This window comes from Bos indicus x Bos taurus, chromosome 3 (genome assembly GCF_003369695.1).
Source record: "Bos indicus x Bos taurus breed Angus x Brahman F1 hybrid chromosome 3, Bos_hybrid_MaternalHap_v2.0, whole genome shotgun sequence".
In the NCBI taxonomy this organism is placed as follows: domain Eukaryota; kingdom Metazoa; phylum Chordata; class Mammalia; order Artiodactyla; family Bovidae; genus Bos; species Bos indicus x Bos taurus.
Genome location: NC_040078.1, coordinates 88960201 through 88973474, shown reverse-complemented (window position 1 = coordinate 88973474; position 13274 = coordinate 88960201). Strand labels below are relative to the sequence as shown.

General features: G+C 40.9%; 1 protein-coding gene across 7 annotated transcripts in view; it reads right to left on the bottom strand.

The window, feature by feature from the left end:
- DAB1 (DAB1, reelin adaptor protein) overlaps positions 1-13274 on the bottom strand; it is a 1342273-nt gene that overhangs the window by 302938 nt on the left and 1026061 nt on the right. For all 7 annotated transcript variants that reach the window (XM_027537117.1, XM_027537115.1, XM_027537119.1 and 4 more), the window contains one exon: positions 4527-4729. In XM_027537117.1, coding sequence (XP_027392918.1) covers positions 4527-4593 — 67 coding nt within the window. In that variant the 5' untranslated portion in view covers positions 4594-4729. The remainder of the gene's footprint in view (positions 1-4526; positions 4730-13274) is intronic.

Genomic DNA, 13274 nt, shown 5'->3' with positions numbered 1-13274 from the left:
AAGACCGGGAGCTGACTGTGGCTCAGATCATGAACTTCTTATTGCCAAATTCAGACTTAAATTGGAGAAAGTAGGGAAAACCACTAGACCATTCAGGTATGACCTAAGTCAAATCCCTTATGGTTATACAGTGGAAGTGAGAAATAGATTGAAGGGACTAGATCTGATAGAAAAAGTGCCTGATGAACTATGGACGGAGGTTCGTGACACTATATAGGAGACAGGGATCAAGACCATCCCCATGGAAAAGAAATGCAAAAGAGCAAAATGGCTATCTGGGGAGGCCTTACAAATAGCTGTGAAAAGAAGTGAAAAGCGAAGGAGAAAACAAAAGATATAAGCATCTGAGTGCAGAGTTCCAAAGAATAGCAAGGAGAGATAAGGAAGCCTTCCTCAGTGATTAATGCAAAGAAATAGAGGAAAACAACAGAATGGGAAAGACTAGAGATCTCTTCAAGAAAATTAGAGATACCAAGGGAACATTTCATGCAAAGATGGGCTCAATAAAGGACAGAAATGGTATGGACCTAACAGAAGCAGAAGATATTAAGAAGAGGTGGCAGGAATACACAGAGGAACTGTACAAAAAAGATCTTCACAACCCAGATAATCACGATGGCGTGATCACTCACCTAGAGCCAGACATCCTGGAATGTGAAGTCAAGTGGGTCTTAGAAAGCATCACTACGAACAAAGCTAGTGGAGCGATGGAATTCCACTTGAGATATTTCAAATCCTGAAACATGTTGCTGTGAAAGTACTGCACTCAATATGCCAGCAAATTTGGAAAACTCAGCAGTGGCCACAGGATTGGAAAAGGTCAGTTTTCATTCCAATCCCAAAGAAAGGCAATGCCAAAGAATGCTCAAACTACTACACAATTGCACTCATCTCACACGCTAGTAAGGTAATACGCAAAATTCTCCAACCCAGCCTTCAGCAATATGTGAACCGTGAACTTCCAAGATGTTCAAGCTGGTTTTAGAAAAGGCAGAGGAACCAGAGATCAAATTGCCAACATCCACTGGATCATCGAAAAAGCAAGAGAGTTCCAGAAAAACATCTATTTCTGCTTTATTGACTATGTCAAAGCCTTTGACTGCGTGGATCACAATAAACTGTAGAAAATTCTGAAAGAAATGGGAATACCAGACCACCTGACCTGCCTGTTGATAAACCTATATGCAGGCCAGGAAGCAACAGTTAGAACTGGACATGGAACAACAGACTGGTTCCAAATAGGAAAAGGAGTACGTCAAGGCTGTATATTGTCACCCTGTTTATTTAACTTACATGCAGAGTACATCATGATAAACGCTGGGCTGGAAGAAGCACAAGCTGGATCAAGATTGCTGGGAGAAATATCAATAACCTCATATATGCAGATGACACCACCCTTATGGCAGAAAGTAAAGAGGAACTCAAAAGCCTCTTGATGAAAGTGAAAGAGGACAGTGAAAAAGTTCGCTTAAAGTGCAACATTCAGAAAACGAAGATCATGGCATCTGGTCCCATCACTTCATGGGAAATAGATGGGGAAACCGCGAAAACAGTGTCAGACTTTATTTTCTGGGGCTCCCAAATCACTGCAGATGGTGATTGCAGCCATGAAATTAAAAGGTGCTTACTCTTTGCAAGGAAAGTTATGACCAACCTAGATGGCATATTGAAAAGCAGAGACATTACTTTGCCAACAAAGGTCCACCTAGTCAAGGCTATGGTTTTTCCTGTGGTCATGTATGGATGTGAGAGTTGGACTGTGAAGAAAGCTGAGCGCCGAAGAATTGATGCTTTTGAACTGTGGTGTTGGAGAAGACTCTTGAGAGTCCCTTGGACTGCAAGGAGATCCAACCAGTCCATTCTAAAGGAGATCAGTCCTGGGTGTTCTTTGGAAGGAATGATGCTAAAGCTGAAACTCCAGTACTTCGGCCACCTCATGTGAAGAGTTGACTCATAGGAAAAGATTCTGATGCTGGGAGGGATTGGGGGCAGGAGGAAAAGGGGATGACAAAGGATGAGATGGCTGGATGGCATCACCGACTCGACAAATGTGAGTTTGAGTGAACTCCGGGAGTTGGTGATGGACAGGGAGGCCTGGCGTGCTGCCGTTCATGGGGTCGCAAAAAGTCGGACACACTGAGCGACTGAACTGAACTGAACACTGTTGAATAATTACAAATAATTGTAAAATCTTGTTCTGGACAAATCATCTATATACTTTTTAAGATCGCCTTGGGTAAGAGAAAACAGTGTGATGATTCTGATAAAGATGAGAAAGAAGAGGAGGATGGAATGGAAAAGGCAGAAGAGAAATAGGGAAAAGAAGGGAGAGGTGGGAAAGATGGAGAAAGATGACAGGGAAAGAAGAAGATGAGAAGGAGGAGGAGAAGAGGAGGGGGAAACGGGAAGAAGAGAAGAAGAAGATTCCAGATAAACTTTTTTGAGTTTTTAACATATGCCAAGTTCTATATTCAGTGTTTTATTTGCCTTATTTCAATTTATCTTCCTAGTGAGCCTTTGAGCTTTGTAATATTACATCTTCATTTTAAGGGAAAGGAAACTGAGTCTCAGAGAGGTGAAGTCACATGCTAAGATCACACAGTTTGGAGGTAATACAGCAGAATCTGAATCCAGCTCTGCCTGCCCAGACTTCACAGTATTGGCCACTCACTAGAGGATACTCCTTGCACAGGTACTCTGTTGACTTTAGACCTACTAAAGATGTGAAGATAAGGAGGAGTTCAAAAGGTCACCTTCACAGTCCCATTCCAAATCTTCAACTAAGCCAATGTTCTCTAAAACCTGAATCCTCTCTTTAGAATGCTGCAGGTTTTGTGTATTTAAATTAAGAATGAAAAGATATGCATTAAGTACAATTCTAATGCATTAAACATTCAAGAGCATAAGTTTAGTGGAAAGGTTAAATTTGAAGCAAAAATATAACTTGTCAGTTTCCAGTGAAAAAGCATTTGAATTCTAGTACATACTGGGCTCTGCAATAATTTTTTTTCCATGTAGCAGTTCTCCTAGGACCTGTTCTCTCACTTGCTTTCCTTCTATTATTCTTATACTCTCATGCATAAAAAGCAAGGCTTATATTAGGTTTTAAAGGATAAAATAGACTTCTTCCAAAATACTTGTGTTTAAAATAAACATCTAAAGCAAAATTTATAGTCCTTCTTAGGGTTCTGACTGTCCAAGAACTGCATATGCATTACATTTATGTCCTTTGCTTCCTACGGAGCATCAGACAATGCCATCAGAAAACATGACTGGGCAGGCATGGCTATGCCTCAGACAAATCACTGCCTATACAAAGCAACCAACGACAGCTTGTTTGCAGTCCCATACTGACAGATTTTAAGACTTGAAAGAGAGTTCTATTAATCCTCTTCCACGCAGTCTTAAAAGACAAGGGAGGAAAAGAGAAGACAGAAAACACACATCACACCACAGACACACACACATGTATACCAAGCAACAAGTTGCCTACATCCTATTATAACAATAGACATGGTCATAAAGCCATAGGAACAAATCCTCCAAAAATCATGAACAAGCAATAGAATCATTTTGTTTTCATACTACGCATGCCAGTCTTCTCTACCAGATACCTGTGAGCCTCCTCTATGTCAGACACTTTTTAATTGTTGGGAGTTAAAAGGGTGAACAAGAGATCCAGCTCTGAAGGACTGTATAGCACAGCTCTCCAATGAAAATACAGGGTGTTTTTAATAAAGTGTGATACTAATAAAATGCTGGTGAAACAAACAAAAGAAGTAACCCAATTTGGGGAGTAAGGAAAGGCCCTTCAGGAGCCCTACTAAGCTCAACCCTGAAAAATAAGTAGGAGAAGGTCAGTCTAAGAAAAAGTGGAGAGCAACAAAAGGATTTGGGGCTTAACTGCTAGCCCAGGTGCTCTCAAAATCTGGTCTCTGAACTACCAGCATCTGCATTACTTGAGAACTTGTTATAAATGTATCTTGGGCTCTACCCTAGACATAGTGAACCAAACAGTCCAGGAACAAGACTCAACAGTCTGTGTTTTAACAAATCTTCTAGGTCATGCTTGCATGCCTGGAGTTTGAGAATCACTGGTATTGGGCTGGTCAAAAAGTTTGTTCGTTGCGGAAGATTTACAGAAAAATTCTGAACAAACTTTTTGACAAACCTAATATATTCAAAGGTGAACTAAAGACACAGAATGCCTGGAAAGCAAACAGGGTTGGGTGGGGATGTGGCGCAGATTTAGGCAGTGATATTGCTAGAGGGATGGAGAGAGAGGTAGAAGCCAGGTTAAGAATGGCCTTGTATATTATGAATTTTTTTTTTTTTTTTTTTGGATTTTACCCAGAGAAGGATGAGCCATTAAAACATGATACTGTGAATACAAAAGACACCAAATAATGCTGGTGATTGTAAAACTATATGCAATCACAAAGATAGCACCAAATCCTATTCCAAAGACCGAAAACCCACTGCTGCACAATAAGTAGCCATTTGGAAAGGAACAGATTGAGCCCTACCTTTCTTTCTGGAGTCTTTCTTGGCGCTGGTTTTCACAGCTACTTGAAGTTCTGTCTCAGTTGACATCCTACTAAATCCTTAGTCCACTTCACACAGATCCCGGGCCTTGGCCAGGCTCATTGAGGACTCCTCTTCAAGAAAATGACTCCTCCTTTCAGAAACGACACCCCGAGTTGTACATTTCATTCACTCCTTCCGAGCGCTGCAAATCAAGAGAAGAGAACACTCAGAATAACCACCCTGGTGAAGTCAGAAATTAGAAGGGCAAAAAGGAATTGTCAAACATACAAAAACAGGAAAACCTTGGTCTCCATGTATAAACTGCCCACATGGTTTCATTAAGCCATTGACAGGGCTCACACGCTCTCAAGGAAAGAGCTTGAGAGGCCTTATTTGCAAAACTCAAATAGAAAACACATAACAGATCTTTAAAACACCGGACTTTCAAGAAAAGCAAAACTCAATGCTTTATTTTCCATGTTTCTTATTGTCAAGCACGGAAAACCACCCAGAAAATGCAGGACAGGCGTTATTTCCTGAGCAGCTCCGTGGAGGCATTTCCAACAATAAGGCACCCATCCATCAGGGGAGCTTGACCAGAGCCTTGGCAGCTGAAGCAGATCATAGGGAAGTGACCTGTGGTCTGTCCCTCATGAGCAGGCATCAGAAGGGACATGCAGTTGACATACAATTGGGCTTCAAGGGTAAGGTGACAAATGGGGCTGAGAAACTTTCCAGCAAGCCAATTTTTATGTCAGCTTTCCCCCCCAGCTATACGAGCAGACAAGCATTTAATGTGGGGAGGAAGAGAAAAGGAAAAGAAGCAGGCAGACACACATTACATCCCTCTTTCTGAAATAAACATGCATTGCACACTACTAGATACTATTAAGCTCAGACACTGTGCTGGGAAGAGATAATAATGATAATAATACCACTTCAATTACGGCCAGTATTTACTATATATTTACTATATACTGTGCCCTCAGCTCCCGCTGCACATACATTATCTCATTTGATTTCATTTAAATTGAATGAATGTATTCCCGGTGTCAAGTCAACAATCTTTCCCAGTGACTCTCTATCTCTGATAGTTACATGTGAGAGTTCAGTTGAAAATACACATTCAGGAGTTATTCATTTTTGAAGAATATTAAGATAAAGCTACTGGAAATGGATCTTCAAACTGTGCAGCCAATTCTTAGCTCCTGCAAAATAGATCTAGAACTGTTTAATCTGAAAAGGGTGACCCGGAATGCCAGTTTCAGCTCAATAAGAATAATAACCCAAGCCCCTTAATCATGCCAATTAAAGATGTCTTAACTAGAAAATGTTTAACGTAAAAGGCACACAAAAATTTAATAAGGCTTAAATATGGGGAAATTCACACCTTTATCCAAAGATATCTTATTTCCTTGTTGTTAACAAACTATTTTTTAACAAGGACAGTAGCCCTGAATGAATGTACTTACAGTATAGGACTTAAGACTGCAAATAAAGAAAATGGAATATTACTTTCCTAGAATGGGGTACATGGAAAACTACGTTGAAAATGAGCACTTTTCCCACCACTTCTGTGCCGTCTATCTGTATCATACCACTAAAGCTCTCATCTCCTTCCTAACCTCTTGCCCCCAAAAGACAACATTCCATAAGAGATGACAGAGTCACAAAATTTTGTCCTATAATGGAATACATAATTTTATTAATGATACTAGTCACTTCATTTTAACAGGTATCTACTAAGAACATAAGAAGGGCCAGGTGCAAGTGCTGGCTCATTCATGTCAACAGATGGTTATACTGTACAACCATGCAACCCAAGAGTAGAGAGTCAAGGCCTGATCTCTTGTCCTCAAAGAAGCTCAGTCTAGCAGAGGTGTTAGTCGTGTAAGATACTGAAATACACATGATCAGAACAAAAACAGATTGGGGCACAAAGAAGCAAGTTTTTTTTGCTTTGTTTGAAACAGTCAATAAAGCTTCACAGACAAGAAGCTCTGCGCTGTGTGATCTTGAAGAATGATGCTTTCGTCAGGTGGAAGGCAAGGGAAAGGACCAATGGGTCCTAATGCATATATAATCAGTGAATAAATGGTTGTCTCAGGCAGAAGCATCAGCATGTCCAGGGAGGCTTTACGTTAACAACCAAATAACAAAAGGAAGCAGAAGTCTAGTAGGGAGGTGATATACTTTCCTAACTTCCCAATTTTCAATTGTGCTGTTACTTTTCTGTGGAAGTTTTCAAGTCTACCTTGACATTCTCAAGGTCCAGTTCAAAGAGGTATCTTAGGCAGAAAGATTTTCTGATCTCTCTGTTAAATGGAACTGTAACAGGGAAGAACAAATCTGACTCCATGTTGGATCTGTTTCTTTTACTTTAACTTTGTACTCTATTGTTTTTGCTATAAGATAAGAATGTTGTCTATAGCCTGAAATATACAGGATAGCCCATTCACAAGGCTCTGACCTTTAAAGGTGTAACATTTTTCCATTCATATAGAGATAAAAAGTTGCAAGGCAGAAAGAAACATTTATCTTGTTGAAGGTTTAGAGGAACATTGTGACCTGACCTACATGGACAGCTGCAAGAACAAAGGATTAAAACACCCAGAGGTGTGCAACAACCAACCATATACCCTCACCTTTTAGTATAAAAGCAGCCTGAATTCTAACTCAGGTAAGATGGTTCTTTGAGAAACTAGTCCACTATCTTTTTTCTCTGCTGGCTTTCTAAATAAAGTCACTATTCCTTGCCTGGACAACTTATCTCTTGACTTATTGGGGCCTGTTGTGCAGCAGCAGTGTGAGCTTTCACTGGAAACAGTGTATCTCCTTACTTATGATCTGATTCTTGGCCATCTTCATAGCCTGAGCCACTTAGGAGCAATGTGATATTAAGGAAATTACTGAACCCCTCTTTGCCTAGTTTCTCTACCTTTATAATGGAGTAACAGTATCAACTTTATTAGAGTGGCTAAGGAAATTGTGATCACACATGGAACATGCTTGGAAGAGTGTCTGACACATCTCCTGGCAGGTACTCAATAAATACTAAGCACGAATAGTTTCCTGTGTTATGAACACAGGAATACAAGGTCACAACACAGACTCAGGGTCATATTGCTATCCTCTTTTTACAGAGGAGGAAACCATGGCAGGTTAAGTTTGCTTTCTAAAGACAAATTGTAGGAAATGGTAGGAGCTAAGATATTTCCATCATGCTGGGCTTGCACACAGTAGGTACCTGATCCATAAACATTGTCATGGACTGAAAAATCTGTGGGTTTTAAATCATTTCAAGCATTCTTAAAAGTCAGTGTATAAAACTGGATTAGATTTGCACCCCTTTGACTTTGTAAGCCATAATACAGCACCTCTGTCTATTCTGTGGGCATCTCCAGTGTCCGACTTGTTTAACAAAATGAGATTGTGTTCAAGTGTTATAAGCATTACTTGTGAATTCCTGAAGTACATCCCCATATCAATAAAGAAAGGAAACTAGCATCATCTTGAATAAAAATGTGCTTGAGAAAGCTTCAGTAAGAAGAGAACATTCTATGGCCAGGGCCCTGGCATTCCCTTTAATTTTCCAAAAGCCAGAGGTTGAGCAAATGCTGTGAAGTAGCTTCAAATTATTTAGGAAATTCGTTTCTTTGTAATTAAGGAGATTAAAGTCCTCTAGGCCCAGAAAACCACGTGACAACTCAAATCATTTTTCCCCAGTAAAAGCTGTGAAACCCTATCAGTTAAATTCAGGCTCGCCTAGAATTTTGAAATGCTTCAATAATGTTTCTTTGCTCCACACAATCTGCAGTAATTTAATATTCCTGAAGTGTGTCAGGTTTTTTATAATGAGCTCTTCAAATCTAAATGTGAATTATGTAACATTCCACTACAGACATTCTGTCTACTGAACTGCTTCTAAATGTAAAATCCCATGTTCAGTGATGGGGAGTAGGGAGGGGCGGGGTGCAAAAATACCAAACCACAAAGCAGAGAAAACAGATAGGCCTTTTTTAATAAAACAAAGTACAAAGGTTTGAGTAGCTACAACAGAACAAACACACACTAAAACACCTACTATAATACACATTTATGTTCACTCTCCTTCCCTCCCACCCTCATACAATCGAAAGGTGAAACAGCTAAGTTTATGAGGACCCACTATTTGCCAGGAGAAGGGAATGGCAACCTACTCCAGTATTCTTGCCTGGAGAATCCCATGGACAGAGGAGCCTGGCAGGCTGCAGTCCATGGGGTCGCAAAGAGTTGGACGCAACTGAGCGACTAACACTACTATTACTACTACTACTGTTCTCCAGGTTGTCTTCTATGAACTTCTCATATATTATCTTACCCGATCCTTCAGTCACTCACTTGACAAATGAGAAAAGGGAGGCACAAGTTTAGTAGCTTGTTCACAGTCACGTGGCTAGTAGGTTGCAGAGCACAAGGCAGGGTGATGCAAGCCAATCTTCTCCCCAGTTTCACTCAAAACCCCCTTGAGGTCCATCAGCTGGAGAATGAATTAACAAAAGTCTATCCATACAACGGAACACTATCCAAGCCATGAAACACAATGAAGAACTGATTCAGGCTGCAAGGTGAATGAACTCGGCAAACAACACGCCAAGTGAAAAAAGTTAAGATGAAAGGTCACTTATTGTGAAAATGGAAAATGATTCCATTTTCCTCCAGACTATCCAAAACAAATAATCCGAAGGGAGATAGAAAGCAGAGCAGGGGCTGCCAGGTGCTGGGGGAAGCAGGGAACGGGGACTGACACCTTCATGGCTACAGGGTCTCCTATGGTGGAGATGAGGTGTTTAGGAACTAGATAGCAGTAACGGTTAAACAGCATTATGAGTAAAGCAAGTGACACTGAATTATAGACATTAAAATGGTGAATTTCATATTATGTGAATTTCATCTCAATTTTAAAAAGGAAAAACAGAAAGTCAAAAACAACTCTCCCAGCCAGGTGCGCCGCATCCTTATTTAAGCACTGTGTGAGATGTTAAGACACTGAAAATTCCAGTCTAAAGGGACATCCAGTTTTAAAAACCAGATGAAGAGGTAGACTTCCAAGAAGCAGGACTTCAAGTGGCAGCAATTTGATGGATTAAAAATTGTACTACTACCTGACACTTCATGATTTGGCATACCTTAATCACTTTCATATGAAGTATAAAGCACTGAAAACAGGCTATTTATCAATAAGGCACAAAGGTGTGCAACAGTACAGATAAGGAGTCTCAGTTTCCACATCAGTATAATGGGAAGACCAACACCAAGAGTGCAAGATTTGGAAAGTCAATGAGATTTGGGCACTTACAAAGCCCAGCTCAATATACAGTATGCCAGTCTTTATGTAAGAAAGGAGGATACGTAATCTGCTTATCTTTACAAAAAGAAACAGGACAAACAAACCAGAAAACAATGAAGCTGTTTCTCTCCATGGGGAGATCCTAGATGTTACAATGGCAGGATGACCAGGTAGAAAGACATGGCAGAGGGTCATACTTATCAGAGTAGATTTTTCCTTAATTTCTACATGCGGAAGCATATTAATGCTTCACATCTCAGATAAAAAAATAAAATTAACAGCGATGGAAAGTGGGGGAAGGGCTAAAACTGGAAGTGAACTGAAACAAATTCAATTGTATTTCAAAGGAGCATCATAAACAGTCACTGAAGGGGTGGGAGAGAAATCATTAATATGAATAACTTACAAACACAGAATTTAACTGTTTACAACCTATCATGAGCAGGACCAGGGCAGGGAGTACCGCAAACAAACCTTGAACTCCTTTTAGTAGGCTTTTTTTGGTAGTGTTAAGGGAAAAGAAATTATGAAACTATTCCAAATGTATTATGCTGCTGCTGCTAAGTCGCTTCAGTCATGTTCGACTCTGTGCGACCCCATGGGCTGCAGCCCACCAGGCTTCTCCGTCCATGGGATTCTCCAGGCAAGAACACTGGAGTGGGTTGCCATTTCCTTCTCCAATGCATGAAAGTGAAAAGTGAAAGTGAAGTCGCTCAGTCGTGTCTGACTCTTAGCAACCCCATGGACTGCAGCCTACCAGGCTCCTCTGTCCATGGGATTCTCCAGGCAAGAACACTGGAGTGGGTTGCCATTTCCTTCTCCAATGCATGAAAGTGGAAAGTGAAAGTGAAGTTGCTCAGTCGTGTCTGATTCTTAGCGACCCCATGGACTGCAGCCTACCAGGCTCCTCCATCCATGGGATTTTCCAGGCAACAGTACTGGAGTGGGGTGCCATTGCCTTCTCCCAAATGTATTATAGGATTGGGCAAATAAGTAAATTCTTTAATGTTCCTGGGAGCCAAGACTCTCACTGTTCAAGAATAACCATTAAAATATGGAAAGGGGGAAGCCAGGAAAGAGCCCTGTGGGGATAGTTTGGAAACTGGAGATTTCAGGGTTTAAACTCATGGTTTGTAAAATAAACATGCATCTGCATGTAGGTGTGTGTTCACGTGTTTATATGCATATATTTCCTAGCCCTGTCCACTGAACAGGTCTAGAAGCAAAGATTCCCCAGTGACAAGGTGATACCTTAATACCCAGATTTTAGTTTCTACTACAACTCTTAGTCAAAAGACCGAGAGTTTCTAGAAGTGGGCTATTCCAGAGCTGTGACGGGCAGGTACAAGATGAGCCCAACATATCCTATTGTCCCAGAAAGTCAATAAATGCTAAATCCAGGAAGCCATCCATAGGTCTTAAAGTGTGTTCTCATTTGTTGTCTGTAGTTGCAAGCAGAAAATCTGTGATCATATAATGGAGACACTGAACAACACCTCCATCAAGTTATCAAAATTAACATTAACAGAGATGAAAAAAAACATTAACAGAGATGAGCAGATGGATATCAGGTAATATCCTGAGAAGACCACATCACTATGATGCAGTATCCTGGCCAGGAATCTAATAATAACATGCATACAAAAATGTGGAGAAAAGTCTATTCTTCAAAAATGGCAAACCAAAGACAAAGGTAGGCTGTGGAAATATTTTAGATTAAAACAACCTAAACAGGTACAACAACTAAATGAAATATTAGATCCTCTTTTTGGAGAGAAAATAAATGCTACAAAGGAAATCAGAGAGCCACTCGACAAATTTTAATATGGATGGCAAATTAGGTAAAAATATTCTATCAATGTTAAATTTATTTTAATTGATGTTTCCTATGGCTATATAGGGCTTCCCTGGTGGCTCAAAGGTTAAAGAGTCTGCCTGCAATGCAGGAGACCTGGGTTCAATCCCTGGGTCAAGAAGATCCCCTGGAGAAGGAAATGGCAACCCACTCCAGTATTCTTGCCTGGAGAATCCCATAGATGGAGGAGCCTGGTGGGCTACAGTCCACGGGGTCGCAAAGAGTCGGACACGACCGAGCAATTTCACTTTCATGGCTATGTAAGAGAATATACCTATTCTTAGAGAATGCATGCATGTGTATTCAGTTGCTTCAGTCATGTCCAACCCTTTGCAACCCCATGGACTGTAGCTTGCCAGGCTCCTCTCTAGATGGGAATCTCCAGACAAGCATACTAGAGTGGGTTGTCATGCCCTCATTCAGGGGATCTTCCTGACCTGGAGATCAAGCTCGCGTCTGCCTGCCTCACCTGCATTGCAGGTAGATGCTTTACCCACTGAACCACCTGGGAAGCCCATTCTTAGAGAATACATACCAAATATTTAGGTATAAAGGGCTAAGCTACATGCACCATCCAAATGATTCAGGAAAAACAAATCTCGGACATGTATACAGCATATGTGTATGTATATCTATGGATATACACAGAGAGAATACACAAATACTAAAGCAAATGAGATAAAACTATTAGCAGGTGAATCTAAGTAAAGGGTGTAGGGTATTTTTTGTATGTTCTTACACTTTTTTCTGTAATTCTGAAATTATCTTCAAATTAAAAAAAAAAAAAAAAGCCTAGCTCAGACCATAACACACCCAAGTATGTAACAAAGCCAATTCTGGCAACACCTTTCTTTTTTAAAAAAAATCTCAGACCCAATTCCGGCTCCCTGGATGGACTGCTTTCTAATTCCCAAGGCTAGTTGAGTTTAAAATTAGTTTATGGCTGTCAGTTCTTATTATAGATTTCAACTTCATCCTGTATCTGCCTGGAATGCTTGACTTGACACAAGTGTCTTGACCAAGGTTGTTTCAAGCAGGTCTCTCTCTTCCTGAGCCCTGGACCTCCCCTCCAGACTTGCCTCCATGCCAGGAATTGCCCTTTAAGACTTTTTAATCAATTAACCCCAGAAATCACCACAAGCTCCTTTTGAGACAGGCCTGGAAACAGGGACCCTTTTCTTCAGTGCTGCAATGCGTGCAACTGAACATACCTCTCCTGGAACAAAAAAACACAAAGAAACTGTATGGAACTGCATGCATGTGCAGTTGGGGCACATTCTGAACCCCAAAGATACAAGGAGAACAAAAACCCAATTGCTACTTTTGAGGAGCTTGGAGCAAAAAGCAGCATCCTGTGCATGCCCTCTGCATGCAACACCACCTAAGAGGTGGGCAAAACACCTAAGCCATCTACCCAGCCTGACCCCTGGACACACCGCTAGCCTCACTCCATATAAGGAAAAAGCTTGCCCCTCTCTGGGAGCCAGCCAGCAAGGGAACCTATTGTTTGTTCTCATTCGCCCCTGCTGCAGCAGGTGCCCCAATAAAGGATTTCTTGTCTGG